The sequence below is a fragment of the Cyprinus carpio genome, chromosome A2 (assembly GCF_018340385.1).
Source record: "Cyprinus carpio isolate SPL01 chromosome A2, ASM1834038v1, whole genome shotgun sequence".
Classification (NCBI taxonomy): Eukaryota; Metazoa; Chordata; class Actinopteri; order Cypriniformes; family Cyprinidae; genus Cyprinus; species Cyprinus carpio.
In genome coordinates, this window is record NC_056573.1 from 23525883 (window position 1) to 23546083 (window position 20201).

General features: G+C 36.5%; 3 protein-coding genes across 5 annotated transcripts; 2 read left to right on the plus strand and 1 right to left on the minus strand.

Annotated features, from left to right (window-relative positions):
• Window positions 1-453: 453 nt before the first annotated feature.
• On the plus strand, window positions 454-3681 carry LOC109057290 (G-protein coupled receptor 55-like). Of its 2 annotated transcripts, none has more exons than XM_042711495.1 (3): window positions 454-582; window positions 1348-1426; window positions 2311-3681. In XM_042711495.1, the coding sequence occupies exon 3, from the start codon at window positions 2318-2320 to the stop codon at window positions 3254-3256; it is 939 nt and encodes a 312-aa protein (XP_042567429.1). In that variant the 5' UTR covers window positions 454-582; window positions 1348-1426; window positions 2311-2317; the 3' UTR covers window positions 3257-3681. The 2 variants fall into 2 exon arrangements, with proteins under 2 accessions (XP_042567429.1, XP_042567436.1); XM_042711502.1 differs by lacking the exon at window positions 454-582 and adding an exon at window positions 651-1141.
• Window positions 3682-10004: 6323 nt separating this feature from the next.
• LOC109057289 (lysophosphatidic acid receptor 6-like) lies at window positions 10005-11785 on the plus strand. The gene has a single exon (XM_019074512.2). It carries the CDS (start codon window positions 10187-10189, stop codon window positions 11165-11167), a length of 981 nt encoding a protein of 326 aa, XP_018930057.1. The 5' UTR covers window positions 10005-10186; the 3' UTR covers window positions 11168-11785.
• Window positions 11786-12790: 1005 nt separating this feature from the next.
• Window positions 12791-20127, minus strand: LOC109057292 (integral membrane protein 2C-like). Of its 2 annotated transcripts, none has more exons than XM_019074517.2 (6): window positions 19901-20127; window positions 17190-17330; window positions 16824-17012; window positions 15943-16053; window positions 15203-15353; window positions 12791-13282 (listed from the first exon to the last, which is right to left on the minus strand). In XM_019074517.2, the coding sequence occupies exons 1-6, from the start codon at window positions 19991-19993 to the stop codon at window positions 13185-13187; spliced, it is 783 nt and encodes a 260-aa protein (XP_018930062.2). In that variant the 5' UTR covers window positions 19994-20127; the 3' UTR covers window positions 12791-13184. The 2 variants fall into 2 exon arrangements, with proteins under 2 accessions (XP_018930062.2, XP_042567445.1); XM_042711511.1 differs by having other exon boundaries at window positions 12793-13282; window positions 17190-17327; window positions 19901-20121.
• Window positions 20128-20201: the final 74 nt, after the last annotated feature.

A 20201-nucleotide genomic window follows, 5' to 3' on the forward strand; every position in this document is an offset into this window, starting at 1 on the left:
TTGAAAACAAGCCTTGGTAATATTTCAGTACTGCAATATTGATTCTTAAGTACATTAATACTGGTTTAAGATTTTTGCAATTTTTATTTGGTAAATAAGACTCATTAAGAACTTTTATTTGTTTGTTTTTGCCGTGTATATTCTGTAACTGGTCACCTTTTTGTATTTAATTTACCATTTTAATCACGTCTTCGTTTTAAATGCTCCTGTTAGTGTGATATACATTTTAAAAGTACAAAAAACCTTGCATTTAATGATGAGCTCACAGTAGCCACATCCCTTATACTTGATAAATGAACTAGTAAAATGTTGTTTAAAATAGATTAGGATATATGTCACATTGCAGGGTGTGTTAACTTCCCAAAACTATACCCATTTGAGCTGTGATAATACTGACTAAGACAAAATGAAGTAGCCTACTTAACAGGCTAACAGGAAGATATCAGAAAAGTACCAAAGGCATGTTTCTGTTAGTAAGGATGTGGTCACAGGCAAAACCTCTGAAAACAGAAGTGCGACTAACTACAGTTTTCTTCATAGCATTTAAAGGAAAATATCTCCTCTGAGACAATTATCGTCCTGGTAAGCACAAACACCTTTTATTTCATTGAACACTTTTTTTTTTTTCAGGTCATAACAATCTCTTTTTTGAAGTCAGTTTAGATATTGCACAGAGGCAAAGTTTCAGTAAATGAATTCTCTCTTCCAGTAAGTTTCGGTGTTAGAAGATTGCTTGTAGGTTCATTGAAATGTGTGGAAAAAAATATATAACTAGTAAATTCCACACTTAAGCTTTGTTGTGTACAGGTGGGACAAAACTTCATTATTTCATTCGTAAGTCTAATGGTGATTTTTGTACACCAGACTTGGTTTCGTGAGAGATGCAGCCCACATGTCTGAAAAAGGGAAAGACTGTGGTTTATTGACATGCATCTCAGACTAAGATGTAAAAGTAGACGAAAAGTCAAAGAGGTTTAACATTTAGTGTAAGAGGGGGTCTTGCATACTGGCTGTATTTCATAGATAATACAGGAAGGAAAAAAAGACATCCGCCAGTTTGTCCTGCATAAGTCCTGTTCAACGGATTTTGCTCTTGTGGTTTATTGGCTTAAGAAAATTTTGCTGATCTTTGGCAGCAGAGGTATGACCTTTACAGCTATGCTAATTTGCATGGGTGTTGTGAGATGAATGCAGGTTGTTTTGTGTGTGTGTGTGTGTGTTTGTGCATGTGTTTGTTAGAACGTCTGACTGTGTCCAAGATTGGAGGTATTTGGTAATTTCATTGTTACACAGTCACCGTTTCCCTTCCATTTTTTTTTAACGGTCATATTTTGTTTCTTAACAAAGATTTACTTCATGAGTGTATGTACCACGGAAGACTACCACCATCATTTTCATAAATGATACTTTGAAGTCATCTGCGAAGGTAAGAATATCTAATAATGAACTAAAGAGCGGCAAAAATGATATGCAGAACTATCGAATGAACTAAAAGAAACTGTCAATCATTACATTTATCATTTTCTCATATTTTTCTTTCAAATAACTATATTTTTAAACAATAAACGAATGGTCACATTATAGACTTCTCAGTAATACTTACATAAATGTATACTATGCTAATAATTTCAATAAATAAAGCAATTGTGCAAAATTGCACCAATTATGAATTTTTAGACAGTAATGATAAAAGCTTAATATTTAGACAATTTTAATCATCTGTGGTGTAAAATGCTTAATGCAACTGATTGTAGTAAGTTATATTTATTAATCTTGCTAATATTTGACTTCTATATGAAACAAGAGTGCACAAGTTTTTTTGTTTTTTTTTTTACTAAAATTTTATCTCTGCCTCATTTTTTTGGCAGCTGGTAAGATCTGGAAGAATTTTACAAATAAAATGAACGGTTTATCATACAGTGTAAATAAATGTTGATCATCAGCAAATTTACACCGTGTTCATTTTTTATATAAATAGAAACTTGTTCAAAATGAAAACAAAAACAGAAACCTAAAACCCTGTGAAATGTTTGATGTCTTAAGTAGTATGAAAGTATGCAGCTCTTTGTGTGAAAAGTCTGAGCAAGGCTGTTTTAAAGCATATAGAAAACAGAGCTAGCATTTTGCATTCAGAACACCCACAAAAGATTTGAAAGTAGCTCTTTTTGCTTATTTTTTGAAATCTGAACAACGAGTGAAAAAAGAAAGCATAACATTGATGAGTGTGCATATGATGTAAACATTTCAGTTGTGAATGTTAGACATTTCATAAGGACGTATGTGATGTATTTCGCACATCTCTCCTGACAGTTTCACTATGACGAACTGCTCAACTAAAGAAGTGGACACTTTAATGCAGAAGCTGGACTTGATCATTTACGTGCCCGTCTTGGTGTTCGGCTTGGCATTAAACAGTGCAGCACTGGTGGTGTTTTGTCAGCTGCTCAGAAAATGGACGGAGTCCTCCATCTACATGACCAACCTGGCACTGATGGACCTGCTGTTGCTGCTGCAGCTGCCCTTCAAAATGCACGCAATACACCACAAGTGGGCTGAAGACAAGAAACTCTTTTGCTCCTTCCTGGAAAGTCTTTACTTTGTTGCTATGTACGGTAGCATCTACACAATTGTGTGCATAGCCATAGACCGATACATCGCAATAAACCACCCATTTCGAGCCAAGCAGGTGCGTTCGAAAAAAAACGCCTTGATTGTTTGCATTTTCATCTGGGTGTTCGTTATGGTAGCAACTTCACCCATCTACACCTTCCGGGACTGGGGGGAAACGGAGAAGAATTTCAACTGTTTCCATGGCTTCTCTAAGAAGGGTTGGAGCACTGCAATAATTGTGTGCCTGGAAGTCTTTGGTTTCCTGTTGCCTGCCGCAGTACTGGTGGCTTGTTCCATTCAGAGCATCCGTACTCTCAAAGCCTCAAAGTACAGTGAACACAATAGGCAAGCTGGTGTGAGAATCATCTACAGCAGCCTAGCGGCCTTCCTAGTGCCCTTCACTCCCTGTCACGTGGCCATATTCCTGCAGTATCTTGTCCGTAACGAATTTATTTTAGACTGCAAACAGCAAAAGAACATTGCCCTTTTTATACAGGTGTCAATAAACATTGCAAACGTGACCTGCTGCTTGGATGCACTGTGTTACTATTTCATCGCAAAGGAAGTCCGATCCACCAAGGACACGCTTGGTCCTTGGAGACTGTCCATCAGCAGAGCAAGAACCACCAGCACCTCAGATGTTTGAGAAGTCGAATTCAGTTTATTAGACTTTCAAAATGTGTGTTGATGGCTTTCCAGTGGAAGTAAAGTTGTGGTCACACTAGTGAAATTTTAACGTTGAAAAAAGTCTATTGTCAACAGAGTAGCGACGTGTGAAGAACAGCTCACCAAAAAAAAGTAACTTTCTGTTGGTCAATTTAGCAAATTCACATGCCTAAATCCGCTGCAAAATCTTTCACCCTGACACAAAATAAAAATTTGTGTGGATTCCTAGTGAAATAACTGGATTTCACCCATGAAAATATACCAAAAGATAAATGTGAGAAGACTTCAAGAAAACATTTTGGACTAGGTTAATGCATGATTTAATTGACAAATTATTACTTCTCTCATTCTAGTTTAAGGCACATTTAACTCAAAAAATGAAAATGCTGTCATCATTTGGTCATGCTAACGTCATTGCAAAACCGTATGAGTTAGTCTTCAAAATATCATCTCTTGTGTGCAGTGTTGGGGGTAATGCATTTCAAGTAGGCCTATCGCATTACACAAAAATATAACACTTTTTAAGAAACAACTAAAAAAACAAAACACTACATAATAAACAACAAAAAAATATTATACCTTTTTAAATACGTAATGCCAGTTACCGTTTTCCCATTTATTGTCCGACAGCTCTCCTGTCCCCATAAATCGGGAGTAAGTGCAGAAGCCTTGTGTGCTCTGTGTAAACATGATTGTTACTGTACTTCTAGACTAAATGTGAACATGCATTTACTCACCTCACTTGCAGAAAAACGGAATCAGTATTCCTCAGAATGAATAAAAACAGTGAAATGCAAACTCAGAATATGACACAAACCTGCAGTGATTCAATATGTTAAACAACACAGATATCCTTTATGTATTTAATCCCATTTTATTGACTAATGAATCCACAACAGACCTTTAATAATACAAATCAAAAAAATTAACAACCAAAAAATAATATTCATAAACAAAACAATAATATCTGTAACATTGTAGCATTTGCTACTGTACAGAGGTAAATTTACATTTCCGGCTTATTCATTTCCTTTTTGTTGTGAAATGGCTTTTTTCATTTTCCAAAATAAACTTTTTATATTAAAGCCAAATGAGCAAGTTCAGCTCAGATTTAAAAAGTAACTCAAAAGTACACATTACATTCCATTAAAAGTAACTAACTCAATTAGTTACTTTTTTAGGGAGTAATGCAATATTGTAATGCATTACTTTTAAAGTAACTTTCCCAACACTGCTTGTGTTCTGCAGGAGAAAGAAACTCATACAGGTTTGGAATGACATTTTTTTGGGAGGATTATTCATTTAATTTTACAAAGTGTGACAAATATGAGAAGAAAATGGGAATAGAACAAAATCTTTTCTCTGATCTTCAGAACGGCACAGTCCCAAAATTTGTCTGGATTGGAGTTTAAGATCAGGATCACCCAAATCCATTTCATTTGTGAAACGTAACTCTAACTTCCACAAAACTTTAGTCACTAAATAAGATGAACCGCATCCTTGAAACCCTGCCATCTAAAGCCACGACAGCAGACACCCACACAAAATGAAAGCATCAGAGAGCAGTGGCCTGCACAGACCTCCAGCGGGGCATGGGAGTAGTGAGCAGTGAATACACCGTTATTTTTTTAAAGTGTTAACATGTCTTGAAAAAGGCAGGTGGATAACAATAGTGGTCCGGGACATTAAATGCCATCACGTCAAACAGGTAAACTCATCTACTCACTAGTCTGCTTTTACAGGCTCATAGGAAAGGAAAATGTTTTAAATAAATAATGAAAGAGTTGTCGGATGTTTTGTGATTGTGAAGTTGAAGTCCGGCAACGTGTAATTCATTTATAACCTTTTACTTCCAGGCTTCAAATTCATAGAAGTTGTTCGTTTGTCACAATGATTATGATGAACAAAACATGTATGCTTTTTTGGGTCACAGAGCTTCTTTTCTGCATCAATCCACAAGTCAATGGAAAAAAATCGTAAAGTGTTTTTGTTGAGGAAACAATGAAGTGAACTTCCGAACTGGCCTACAAAAATATGTCATCACTGCAGCTCTCTATTTAAATGTTATTTTCTTTTGAATTTATAATGTGTCCGTCACATTTACGATCAATTTATGATCCTGCGATAAGGATTTTGACTCGAAAGTTTCTTTATTGTCTTTATCTCATGCTAACTCCGTCAACATGAAAAACCATGAGGTCTTCATGCTCACACGCGACGGTCGTGTGACAAACCATCCTGAAACCTTCACAATGACTCATAAATGTTTCTGATGCAACATTTGGTATGGCATTACACACTTCACAATTACCTCTTCAGTTCTGCATTTTGTCTCATAAATCAGTATATTAAACTATTTGTGTAGACTTGTGACACCTGTTTTGTTCTGTATATTAATAAAACTGTGTAAAATGTGAACAGGATCCCTTTGGGCAAGAGTATGGCACCGATTTCCACAAGTTGTGGGTAAGAATGTGTGGGTACAGAACCACGTGCCACTAATTTCACTTAGTCAGATAGTGAGTGTCCTCTCATATCTGGAATTCAGCAGTCGGTTTATATGATATGAAAAGCGTTCCTGCGGCTCAGTGGTAGAGAATTGTGTTAGCAGCGCAAAAAAGGTCATGAGTTCAATTCCCAAGTAACACACATACTGGTAAAAAAAACAAAAAGTATAGCCTGAATGCACTGTAAGTCGCTTTGGATAAAAGCGTCTGCTAAATGCATAAATGTAAATGTAAAATGATATAGCTATGAAGTGAGGCAACATTCTAATGTCCTCTTTAAACTAAAGGAAAATGACAAGCTTGAAAGGAAAATTCGAGAGCTATTGTAGGTGTATGTGAACCACTGTGTAACATTTTATGGCAATTTTGTATCGTCCTTCAGTTATTATCATAATGCTTTGGCCATGTGCTTCTTCCTCTTTTTTGCGGTGTACAGTATAATGAACCTTTTCCTCTTTCTATGACCAGCAGATGGCGCCAGAATAACATTGTATATAACATCTATGTATATAACATAGAGAGGACAGAATAGAGTAAGGGTAAATGAAACAGATAAGACAGATAGACAGATAGATAGATAGATAGATAGATGTGGAATAATATATAATAATAACAATATATGAAGGCTATATGTACAAACCCGATTCCAAAAAAGTTGGGACACTGTACAAATTGTGAATAAAAACAGAATGCAATGATGTGGAAGTTACAAATTTCAATATTTTATTCAGAATACAACATAGACGACATATCAAATGTTTAAACTGAGAAAATGTATCATGTTAAGGGAAAAATAAGTTGATTTTAAATGTCATGGCATCAACACATCTCAAAAAAGTTGGGACAAGGCCATGTTTACCACTATGTGGCATCCCCTCTTCTTTTTCTAACAGTCTGCAAACGTCTGGGGACTGAGGAGACAAGTTGCTCAAGTTTAGTAATAGGAATGTTGTCCCATTCTTGTCTAATACAGGCTTCTAGTTGCTCAACTCTCTTAGGTCTTCTTTGTCGCATCTTCCTCTTTATGATGCACCAAATGTTTTCTATGGGTGAAAGATCTGGACTGCAGGCTGGCCATTTCAGTACCCGGATCCTTCTTCTACGCAGCCATGATGTTGTAAATGATGCAGTATGTGGTCTGGCATTGTCATGTTGGAAAATGCAAGGTCTTCCCTGAAATAGACAACATCTGGATGGGAGCATATGTTGTTCTAGAACTTGGATATACCTTTCAGCACTGATGGTGCCTTTCACGATGTGTAAGCTGCCCATGCCACACGCACTCATGCAACCCCATACCATCAGAGCTGCAGGCTTCCGAACTGAGCGCTGATAACAACTTGGGTTGTCCTTGTCCTCTTTAGTCCAGATGACATGGCGTCCCAGTTTTCCAAAAAGAACTTCAAATTTTGATTTGTCTGACCACAGAACAGTTTTCCACTTTGCTACAGTCCATTTTAAATGAGCCTTGGCCCAGAGAAAACGCCTGCGCTTCTGGATCATGTTTAGATATGGCTTCTTTTTTGACCTATAGAGTTTTAGACCGCAACGGCGAATGGCACGGTGGATTGTGTTCACCAACAATGTTTTCTGGAAGTATTCCTGAGCCCATGTTGTGATTTCCATTAAAGAAGCATTCCTTTATGTGATGCAGTGCCGTCTAAGGGCCCGAAGATCACGGGCATCCAGTATGGTTTTCCGGCCTTGACCCTTACGCACAGAGATTGTTCCAGATTCTCTGAATCTTTGGATGATATTATGCACTGTAGATGATGATAACTTAAACTCTTTGCAGTTTTTCTCTGAGAAACTCCTTTCTGATATTGCTCCACTATTTTTCGCCGCAGCATTGGGGGAATCGGTGATCCTCTGCCCATCTTGACTTCTAAGAGACACTGCCACTCTGAGAGGCTCTTTTTATACCCAATCATGTTGCCAATTGACCTAATAAGTTGCAAATTGGTCCTCCAGCTGTTCCTTATATGTACATTTAACTTTTCTGGCCTCTTATTGCTCCGTGTCCCAACTTTTTTGGAATGTGTAGCTCTCATGAAATCCAAAATGAGCCAATATTTGGCATGACATTTCAAAATGTCTTACTTTCAACATTTGATATGTTATCTATATTCTATTGTGAATAAAATATAAGTTTAAGAGATTTTTAAACTATACCATTCATCAATTAATAACAATAAATACAGTGTCCCAACTTTTTTGGTATCGGGTTTGCACGTGTGGTAACATAATAATATTTGTAAATCATAATACAATTATATGTTGTTTTAGGTTTATAGGTGTTTGCATTTTAATCCAATTTGAAAAGTCATCGTTCTTAAAGTTTTTCAAAATAAATATGACTTAGCCTATTTAAAAACGAAATTTAATGTTAATCAAGTTTACTGGAAAATCAAATGTATCTACAAAATGTAGTTTTTATATTTAAAACAGATAATTCTATATAATTATTATAAGGTAATTATACTGTACTGTGAAAGACAGGGCATCTCAAAGAGACAGCACTAGCTTAATTTTCCATAATTTTTTAAATTTTTTTTAAGTATTGTAATCTATGAGATAGTCATACCACTGAGATTGTTACCATATCCTTGATGTTATTTAGCCTGACTACGTGATTTGTATTTCAAAGATTATCATCGTATTTTAACGATATAACGTGACACAGCAAAATCGTTTTTGTTCCATCATTTCTGTAGTTTTTTTCGTGTACTAATAATGTGTAGATACTCCTTTAGGTGTAAAATATCTTTACCTGTAACATAGTCGTCCACAAAGCTGCACGTCGTTTAACTTAAAAACCTACCCCTTTCAAACGATAGAATTCATCTGCAGTTTGTCTGAATGGATCGTAGGGAAATATTCCCTTTATACCGCGCTGTTTTTGTTCTCTGTCTTCTAATTCTAAAGAATCTCCTCACATTTTATCACTGAGGAGAAACCGCGCCAAACGATTCCGCCGCGCGCATGTCCGAGTGAGGCTCGACGACAAACCTGTGCAACATCCACCTCTAGATGGCGCCACGACACTAAAACTTTTCCTGCAACTGGGTAGGTAACATGAAATGTGACAAGTTATACATCTAAAACAACTAAAAGCAATATTTGACTAATTTATTGGAATTTATTCTTTATTAAATGTGATAAAACATACAAGTAAAAAAAAAACATTACCGTTAGAATAAATGTTCTAAATATTAATTAATAACATACATGTAGCTACATTACATACATGCAGCTACATAGATAAAAAGTTTAACTTAAACATATTGATGCCGAAATAACAAAATGTTTTTTTTGACAACAAACATGCAATACGTTCATCCTGTTTGCACTGAGCGCCTCACCAACCACTCCACCCACAGGACTTTCGAAAAGCTGTTGTGTCTGTGCATATAGCCTGCTGCTGAACTGACCTTTTACGTCAAGACAGTATCAGTGAGACTGTGGTTAGGCAAGCCAGATAGATGCTATTGCTCTTTTCTGAAAGCAGATGTAAGATTGTGAGGTTGTAACTTATTTAGCTTATTGCATTTATGATATATGTACTGTTTATGGTTTTCCAGTTAACCTAGAGAAGCACTACAGGCTTGAATTAAATAGTTTTACATTTTAGCAGAAATACAGTATAGGTCATATATTTTGCAAATAGTTTGCATTGATTGTGACCATGCTGACTTCACCAAGCATACAGCAGATTTTTTTATTTTTTTTATTTTCTTTTTTGCTTGAGTGATTTGTGTGTGATTAGTGTGTGATTATGCTGTTATTATCTGCAACACTATCAGTGATGTTTACAAACTGAGATGTTTACTATGAAGAGGGAAGTTTAATAAAGAGTTCATTTCAGAATGCTTTTGAATAATCTGAAAGATATCACGGACATGACCAATGAATATTTGTTTCAATCTCAGAAAAAAAGGTACAAAGCTTTCACTGGGGTGGTGCAATTAGGAACAAAAGCTAAAATGTACTACTCTTATTTACCCTTGAATGCTAAATTGCTTCTTTAAAAGTACATGTACCAGAAGTGTACATATTAGTACCTTTTAAAAGGGTAGCATCCCAGTGTCAGTTTGGTATTTTTTTTTTTAAACAAGATGTTGTAATAAACAAGCAAAAACTTTGAAGTTTGCATCCAACCTGACCTAATTTTAACTGGTTTGCATTTGACCACATGTCAAAACATCTTCAACCCCCCCAAAGCAATAATTGCTACTCTTAAATATCTGCTTGTAAATGCAATTCACTTACTAACACCACCCACTGTTTCCTGTCACTAACAAGTGGAACTAAAAAAAAGGTACCACACAGGAAAAAAATCGTTACAGAGCCATTTCACATTTTGGCACAGCAGTTCTCTTCAATTCGCCTGTATCTTTGGAAAAATGCCATCCAACAACACAGGTGACTGCAGCACATCTCATTTCAGATATCCACTTTTCATTTCCACCTACAGCATTGTACTGCTGTTCGGACTTCCTTTGAACTCTGTGTCTCTTTGGATACTGGTTTGTCGGAATGGCTTGAGGAAATCTGTTCCGGTGATCTACATGGCCAACCTGGCCTTATCGGACCTACTTTTCACACTTTCCCTGCCCTTTCGGATCATCTACTTCGCCACAGGTGAATGGAAGCTGGGAAACACTCTATGCATGATTCCAGGGACCCTTTTTGCCGTCAACATCTACTCCAGCTCCTTGTTCATCACGCTCATCAGCGTGGACCGGATGCTGGCCGTGGTGTATCCGCTCCGATCGAGACAACTGCGGACGGTACCGATGGCCTGGGTGTTTTGTGTGATCGTGTGGCTGATCATCATTGGATTGGCAGTTCCAACAGCCTTAAACCACCCTGAAAACAAGGACGACAGCTGTAACGTTATACGATGTTTTGAGAAATACTCTGATACAAATTGGAAGAATGGTTTCATAATCCTCTGCTTTACCACTTTCTTTGGTATTTTAGTACCTTTCTGCATTATTTTGGGCTGTACAGTGTCAGTCGTGCGGCAGCTGAAAGGTTACAGTATGGCGACTTCCTCGTGCAACACCGAGCTGAGCAAAAGCAAGATTGTAAAGCTCTTTCTGTCTAACTTGCTCATCTATGCCATTTGTTTTATCCCATTTCACGTTGCTTTTATCCTCTTCGGCCTGAGCAAACGTCATTTCTTGCATGGAGATAATTCTCATGAAGTTTACTTTAACCTACAGACTGTTACCATGTGCATGGCCAGCACAAACAGCTGTCTGGACCCCTTGATCTACTATTTCAGCACAAAGACTATTCAAGGCAGAAGCAGATGTAATTCTTCATCCAAAAGCATTGGTCTTGGACTGGTTCAGAGCATGAGTTGGAACGGACAGTAAAGCAACAAACAATCACAATTGCCTATGTTGTTGAGGTAAACAAGCTCTTTGTCTGAAAGGAAATGGTTATGTAAAAAAACCAAAGTCTTAAACCAAAAGCTGACTCACGCAAGAGAGAATTGCACGTCTCTGCTCATGTGCATCACATGCAACTCTGTTTACCCATCTCGGGTGTCCTAAAGTGCGTGAAAGGGAAACAAGACACCAAATGTTGAGACAGTTTGCTTCAGTACCTGCCAATGTGATATATATATATATATATACTTTAATTTGTTCTGCATTGTTGTTCTTGTATTGTTGCAAATCATCAACTAAGCTATGTATATTTGCTTATCACCGAGAACCAAGGGCAGTAGCTACTGTGAAAACTTTTGACCCCTCTGGTTGTGTATTGCAATGTTAAGCCGCATTAGCTTCATTTCTTCCAGCATTACCATTGAAAACCTGTTCAGTTTGTCTTTTTTTCTGTGTTTTTGTGTCATAGAGGAATACTTTTGAACTGCATCTTTATTTCCCTGAGATTGCACTGAATTCTGCAAAGTAATATGTCTGCACTTTTACTTTTGTGTCATGCATTATGCTGGTAGAAATAAAACAAACATTTATCTTCTCAGTTAAGATCTGCATGCTGATGATTCATTTGACTTCAACAGATGTGAAAAAATGAGAAACCGTTCACATGGTTGCACAAAGATTACAGGCTGGCATAAGGAAGTGAAAATTTCGAGTCAACAGCTTTCATGTCCCCACCCTCTCCTGTTGTTTCACATGAGGGATGTTTTTCATGTTGTGGTTTGTGGGCCAAGTGTGCTGAAAGGTCTCTTGCATGCAATCTCATACTGTATCTTTAATGATCAACAGAGCGAGTAGGGTTTCAGCAGTTTATTGATGGATTTTACAAGCAATTATCATTGACAAAGCAGAAGAATAGAGTGCATCAAATCAAACGCCTCATTTATTCCAGACAAAACCAGTTGTTGCTACACCAGTATGTGGAAGATGAACAAATACATTTAAATGGTACAATTAGAAAAAGTGCAAGCAATATGAAATGATTCCCCCTAAAGATCTACCATTATTCATGGATGGACCGTACATAAAAAAAGGAATAGGAACAGAAAGGAAGAGATTTCTGCACATCTGTGCCTGAGAAAATTCACCTTTAACTTAAAGAACAGCCCGTTCTTATCAGTATAGACATACTGCATTTAGAGATAATGAAACATTTCAAACCAACATCCGGTGGCTAGTTTTTCACATTTTTTCTACAAACTTTATTCACATGTATTAAAGAGCAACACACAGAGTATTTGAACATGATAAACTGCTCAGATGACCAACATTACTACAAAGAAATGGATGTCAAGTTAGGAAATCCAAGATAAGAAAACTTATATTGCTTATATCACGTTCAAAAACTCACACTATGACTTAAAAAATCAGGCTTAAAAAGTCATGAGGTATACATCTTTTGGCATCGAAGACAATTTTCTAATACACAATTTCCTAATACAACATTCAAAAAAAAACAAAGAAATGAACAACATTTTTGAACAAATGAAACGCGCCACAGAACCATCAAAAAAAAAAAAAAAAAAAAAAAAAGAGAAAAAAAAAAAAAAAAGAAAAAAAAAAGGAAAAAGCAAATCATTAGTGCATGCCAGACGTCTGAGAATAATCTCACAGTTATATTTGAGAAAACGACCCCACTGAAAAGAAAAAAAAAAACAACCTGAGTGAACTAAAACTACAATCTAGACAATGTGCTTCAGAATATGCAAATCAAAAATTCTCAAAATCTAATTTAGACAAAGACAAAAAACAACAACAAACTTAGGTGAAAAAAAAAAAATTAATTACAGTTTATTCTTGGGAAAACCGAACCAAGAACACAAATATGGCATTATCTAACATTATGTACAGGTTTATCATGCTGATAAAGTGCTGTTAAGCTGGACAGATGGGGACGACTCAGTTTTGGGTTTTGCTCAGTAGAGTTGAGGAGAAGGGAGGGAAACTACAGCAGGAGTCGGTCGCAAATCTTCGTCTCTACGACAAACGTGTTCTCGAAGTGCCGGATGCTGTGGCAGTTTCTGGTCTCCCTTTTATCGATGCCTGAGGAAAAAACAGATTCGAGTTGGGTTAATAAACAAGGAGGCTCATGATATAGCACTGTGTTGCATAATTGTTGCATGTACATACTAATGTCGACTTCACATGTTTTTGTGCTGCCTAATTCAGGAAATAAATTAAACTACCATTCAAAAGTACAGGGTCAGTAACATTTGTTTTTTAATGTTTTAGAAGTGTCTTATGCTGACCAAGTCTGTATTTATTTAATCAAAAATACAGTAAAATCAGTAATATTGTGAAATATTATTATGATTTAAAAGAACATTTTTCTATTGTAAATGTCATTTATTCCTGAAAAGGCTCAATTTTCAGCACCATTTCAGTCTTCATAGTCACATAATCCTTCAGAAATAATTCTAAAATGCTGATTTGAAAATAATTTTATTATTATCAATGTTAAAAGCAGGTTGTGCTGCTTAATATATTAGTGGAAACTGCAATACATTTAATATAAGATTATTTGATGAATAGAAAGTTCTAAAAAAAAAAAAAAAGCATTTATTTGAAAGATTTTTTTTGCAACATTATAATATGCCTTTACTGTCTTTTTTTTTAAAATCGATTTAATGCATCCTTTTTGAATAAGTGATTTCTTTCATTAAATAAAATAAATCACATGCCATTTAATGCCTACCCTTGTCTTTTTATTTCTAATTTAAAAATTTTTTTAGTTTCAAACTGAAAATGTCTTAAAGTTTGATTCATCTCAGAGTTGGTCATTTGGGTCATACATTCTCTAAGTGAAAAATAAATTTTTGAGAAGTTCAACTCCGTGGTCACACTCTTGGTGTGACACAAATGTTGCAAGTCAAGTTCTATTTCCTGTGGCTTCAGACACCATCTGCGCACGGATGAGTGTGAATAAGTCCTTATGGGAGCCAAACTACAGCTCCTACACCGAATCACTTCCCACACTTCAGCCTCTGCATCACACCACAGAGAGATGCCCTCTGATCCAAACGACAGCTCCCACAATGCATCAGTGCCTGACGTGCATCACATCCCCCTCTGTGTGGTTTCCTAACTAGAGACGTTCTGTGTACTCTACAATCGTGAGTCACGCTTACACACCTACGTGCGCACACATTAATCAGGATGAAGATTGGTGTCAACGTGGCATGCGCAAAAAAACAAAGCACATGCCCAGATCAACCTGAATGCAACATTTAACGTCAGATTAAAGCAGTCTGACTCATAAAAAGAGGAAGACGTTGTTGTGCTATCAGCAACAGTTACTGTGTCTGATTTAGATAACTGGGTGGATAGAAATAAGAAAAAATAAATAAATAAAAAAACAGGAAGAGCAGCTGACAGACAACCACAGATACGTATCTGTGTGCGCAGATTCCAGTAATAAATAACATGTAATAGTCAGTTGTTGTTTTTTTGTTTTTGTAACATGATCTCATACGGTTTAAAATAATTGTTTTCTGTTTAAATATATTTTAAAATGTTATTTATTCCTGTAATAAATTTTCAGTGTTATTACTCTTAATCTTCAGTGTCCCTTCAAAAAGAATTCTAATTCTTATTTGCTGCTCAAGAAACATTTATCATCATCAATGTTGAAAACAGTTGTGCTGCTTCATATTCTTGTGAAAACTGATCCACTACTATTCAAAAGTTTTAATACTTCTATTCAGCAAGACTGTTTTAAATTGATTAAAAGTCATATAAAAGTGATATTCATAATGTTACAAAAGATTTCAAATAAATGCTGTTCTTCGAATTTCTAATTCATCAAAGAATAAAAACAGCATCACAGTAGCCTTGGTGAGCATAGGAATCAAAGACATTAAAAATCGTATTTATTTTAATCTTTTGTAATAATAATAATAATAATAATAATAATAATAATAATAATAATAATAATAATATTCATCAAGATGTCAAGAAACTCACGTCTTTGGCTGCTACGGCGTCTCAGTCTGTAGGTTTCTTTTCCATAACAGAGCCGGTGGATGAAGGGTCCCAGCTGACGCATGTTCCTAACGCGTCCCGTCACCACCATGTCTTCCTGAATGATGTAGGTCTGGGGCAAATACATCCCCCGCTGTCAAAACACGGATACATACAAACGGTCACATGGGGCTACGGGCTTCATTCCATCAACACTGACACACTGGCTATGATGAATCAATCAGATTAGAAATCTGTGTGTCGCCTCCGCTAGAGAAGTGACAAATTCCTTTTAGGGTTTGCATGCATTGACTTTTCCCCCTTGATTTTTGCATTGAATTAATTAAAAATAAAAATAATAATAACTTTGTAAATAATTTTAGTTTCAGAACTGGGGGAAGTTGAAAAAAAGAAATGTATTAAAAGTATATATATTAAATTCTACACTAAATAATTTAAAATACTACATTTTTATACACTAAATAACTTCAATTGCAAACTAAAAATAATAAATCTTTATAAGTAAGTTTCCATGACGTTTTTCCAGGTTTTCCATGATCATGGGAACACTGTCCTTGCGGGTTAAAATTATTATTAATTTTTTTTATTAACAATTGATTTCTGAAGGTACAGTATCTTCAGTATTCATTCATGAAATACTTAAATATTTCACATCAAACATGTGACTCACAAACTGAGACCTTTTGTTCGTGTGTTACATAAAACTTTATGCAATCCGTTACCTTGACATTGACAAGCATCTCCCACAGGTTCCTTGGCGCCATGACGATTGTCGTGTTGAGCTCAATAACGTAGCACTTATCCAACGCAATGTCGTAGTAAGCTGTGAGTCCCTGTGTTAACAAAAAACAACACCACCTCTGTTAATAACGACTCTAGAATCAAATAAAAAATGATTTGAGAGATATGATGAAGTCCAATACATTCACCACTGTTTAAAAGTTTGAACTCAAGTTTAAATTAATACTTTTTCTCAGCAAGGATACATTAAAATGATCAAAAGTGACAGTAGCAAGATTTTGATTTCAAATAAATGCTGTTCTTTTGAACTGTCGATGCATCTATGAAAACATATATCAGGGATTCTATAGAAATAGTAAGAAACAACAGTTTTAACAGCAAATTCCTGATTGCTGAAAGATCACGTGACACTGAAGACTGGAGTAATGATGCTGAAAATTCAGCTTTGCATCACAGGAATAAATTACATTTTACAATATGGTCACATAGAAAACAAGTCTTAAATGTAATTACATTGCAATAATATTTCACAATATTACTGTTTCTAATGCACTTTGGGTCAATTAAATGGAGCTGGAAGAACAAAATGTTCTGCTTTTTACCAGACTGACATTCTTGTGGATTTACAGCTTCTGGGGGACTTGGAAATGTGGCTTTCACAGAAACGTTTGCATGTACTCCTGAGCCTGGCACATTGCGCTGAATATTAAACAATGATTTCAGAAGACAAATGGTTAACAGTCCATCTGGGGGAGCTGTGATGACTAACGCCGTCTTTTGTACAGCCAGAGAACTAGAAGAAACTGTACCAGAGCTAAATGTTCAGAACTTCACTTCAAGTGCTTCTAGGAAAGATCCTCACCCTGTGAAAGTCGTGAATGATGTCAGCTGGGTCACTGCTTCCAAAGTCGGGCACAGGCACGCTGATCTGCTCATAGTTGTCATCCAGGTAGATACCGACGTTCTCCTCTAGCTCCTGCCTTCCGAGTAATGGGGCGAACAGGGGGTCCTCGTACATCACCCGACAGTGGAACAAACTGTCCTCTGGGATCTGGGGAATGGAAGTAGAGGGCTTCAAAAGAGGGCACTTGAACTAGTTTAGTGAATGGAACACTGAGTAAAAGCTCCAGCAAGGTGTTGCTATGGTGATCGCTATGGCAATGAACTTTAATAGGCTTGTTTGTGAATAAAAGATGATTAACAGAAGCAGTGACGTCTAGCGTCTCACCTGGGGGCTGAAGTAGTAGCGGTACAGGCATACAGACGCCAGGATCAAGCCTGACAGGAAGATCACCAAGCCAAGCACCACGCACCAAAGGCCTCTAAAGGAAGACTTCTTAGATCTAACCGGGAGCACCAACTCATCCTGCTGGGAAACAAAACATGGTCATTTAACCCTTGGGATAGTTTTCATTGGCTGGACTGATTCACATTTGACAAATGCTGCATGTTTACTGAATATTTAAAGAGAGAATTTAACCAAAAATTAAAATTGTGTCAACATTTTCTCTCCCTCATTTATTGTTCCAAACCTGTGTGGCTTTTTAACCTCTTTTAAACACACACACACACACACACACACACACACATATATACATATACATATATTTTTTTTTAAGAAAGTTGGTAACCAAAACATCTCGGATAAAATTGATTTACATTGTATTGACAAAAAAAAAATACTTTGGACATCAGTGGGCCCCGAAACTGCTTGGTTCACAACATTCTTCAAAATGTCCCCTTTTGTGCTCCACAGAAGAAAAAAAAACTTGCATACATGTTTGGACTGACATGATTTTTCATTTTGGGTGGTCTTGGTTTCCAGTGCAAATATCTAAACATTCATAAATCAAGATACATTTACGTGAGAAAAGAATGAGATTATTTTTCATAACCCATTTACAAATATTTTTTCTTGTTTTAAGCATGTTTTTTGACATTTCCCAGAAATCAAGTCATTTTTAGTTATCTGTAACAAAAACACTAAGAAAATTCTTACCCCACTGAAATTTTTTCTTCTATTAAGCATAATTTCACTTCATTTTAATACATCTTTCAGAAAACAAGACTTACTATCTAAGCCACTTTCCTTTTCAAGTTAATATATCATGATTTGAGTTTTTTTTAGAGATGTATAATGAGAAACAAGATAAAAATACTAAGCAAGAAAATCCTTTTTTTGCAGTGCATTAATTTCAGCACCCAACTGCGCCAAGAAATTAGTCACGGCAGCGTCTCAAGACGTCAGGTGGCGTGAGCAATCCATCCGCCTCCAGTCTCTCAGAGACGCTGGTGCAGAGGACACCAGCCCGGATCGGCCCACGCAGGCTCTGGATCATCGTGAATCAAACAGACTTGCTGACAGAGCTACTATCTCCGCCTGGCAGAGTGATATTTTTAGACATGCACTGTACTTCCACTCTCCTTATTTGTACAGGAGTTCCTATCTACGTAGGGAGGACACACAGTAGCAGCGGGTAGGAGACAGTGTGTGGGAACCAGGCTGAAAATAACAGCACTAGTATCAGATTAGATGAATCCACGTCATTTTCACTCTAGTAGGGGAGATGAATGCAGGCACATGAGGATGAATTAAAAATATGACGCACTAGAGAAGGGAACGTTCTGAGTCGCCCACAAATGTCCTACATTATAATGATTGTAGATTTCAAATGAATTCTAATAAATAGACTTTATTTAGCTTTTCAGCTTAAATCCTAAAGATCTGAGGCACTTTAACAGCTTCCAATGACTCTAAACTGATGCATTCTCAGAAATTAGAAAATTAATAAATATGATGCTGTCTGCACCGATTACAACACTCTGACAAAAAGACGGATGTCAGGCATCCATTTTGTGAAGGCAAATATCCTATTTCCCCCCGGCTGGCAGGATCAAGCATGTGCCTATTCAGCTTGGAGCGAGTACTGAGCGTTCCAGGCACATCAGAACAAAAGGCTGCAGTCATCTGCACTGTTAGAGCGCAAGTCAAGTGATGATAAAAGGTTTTGGAGTTAAATAACTACTATGATAACTATGATAAAAGGTTTTGCAGTTGAATAACTACCGTGGGAACAAATAGAAAGCTTCCCTGTAGAGGACACACACACACACACACACACACACAAATGCAGCTCAAGCCGATTTGTTCAGCACTAATCTGCAGTGGCGGCTACACACTGACGGATGATGTGATGTCATCCTGCTGTGCATCTCAATACTGACTCGCATCTATCAGCTATAAACCAAAGCGGATCTAAGCCTGCCACAGTGTATAACATATACTTTAATATTAATATATTCATAAAAGTCTGTGTTGTTCAGTTAAGACATTAGACATCTGATATTTATCCTTCTGGAACAGACAAATAAAGACAGAAACTGATGCATTCACAGAAATAAGAAAATTGTGAAATCTGCTGTCAGCATCATTTTTTTTTTCTGTCAATGCCAATACTCACAAATGAATGGATGTTTTCCTGTGCATCTAAACACTGCTTCACATCTATAATGTGCAATTCATTTTTTACTTCATACATGCACAAGCCTGCCAAAGTGAATAATATTTCATGGAACACCAATAATAATAATTTTCATCATTTATTATTATTGGTGTTCCATGAAATATTATTCACTTTCGCAGGCTTGTGCATGTATGAATTTAGATATTATAGATACACATTTCAGTTTTGTCTATTAATCGCCTGATTGGTTTAGAGACATAATGGCACTGTTAAAAGTCCAATTATTAAAATGTTGTTTTTGCTTAAGCAGAATTTTAACATAAATATGAATTCAAATAAAAAAAAATATTTTTGCTTTTTTACATTTTTTTATTTCTTTTTGCCTGGAGGAACGAGACAAAACAAAGGATGGTTTCACAGCAGACAACAAAACAATAGACAATAATTGGTATTTAAATAGGAAGCTGTAACTCACGTGAGAGTAGGGCATGTGAATTTCCTCTTTGTCTCCATCGTTCTCCTTTTCCGGCTTCTGTGCAGTTACTTGCTGAAAAGATATCTTCACCATTTTGACGCTTCTTCCTAGTTTTCTGCGGTTAGGACGTCCAGTAGTGATTGTACCACAAAGGACGGTTGTGAGCTGTGAATGAAGCGCTCAACAGAGGCCGGGCGAACTTAAAGAGGATTCCCTCGCTTCCGGTAGACTTCAAAGTAAGAGTCAACCAATCGGCGTCTGCTTTCTAAAATTAGTATCACTTACAATTTTGACAGTAAAA

Coding starts and splice junctions, on each gene's coding strand:
- LOC109057290 (XM_042711495.1), top strand. CDS start 2,318: ATGACGAACTGCTCAACTAAAGAAGTGGACACTTTAATGCAGAAGCTG.
- LOC109057289 (XM_019074512.2), top strand. CDS start 10,187: ATGCCATCCAACAACACAGGTGACTGCAGCACATCTCATTTCAGATAT.
- LOC109057292 (XM_019074517.2), bottom strand. CDS start 19,993: ATGGTGAAGATATCTTTTCAGCAAGTAACTGCACAGAAGCCGGAAAAG. Junction 17,013..17,189: donor GCTACTACTTCAGCCCCCAG/GTGAGACGCTAG, acceptor TCCATTCCCCAG/ATCCCAGAGGACAGTTTGTT. Junction 15,354..15,942: donor AGATGCTTGTCAATGTCAAG/GTAACGGATTGC, acceptor GTGTTTTGACAG/CGGGGGATGTATTTGCCCCA.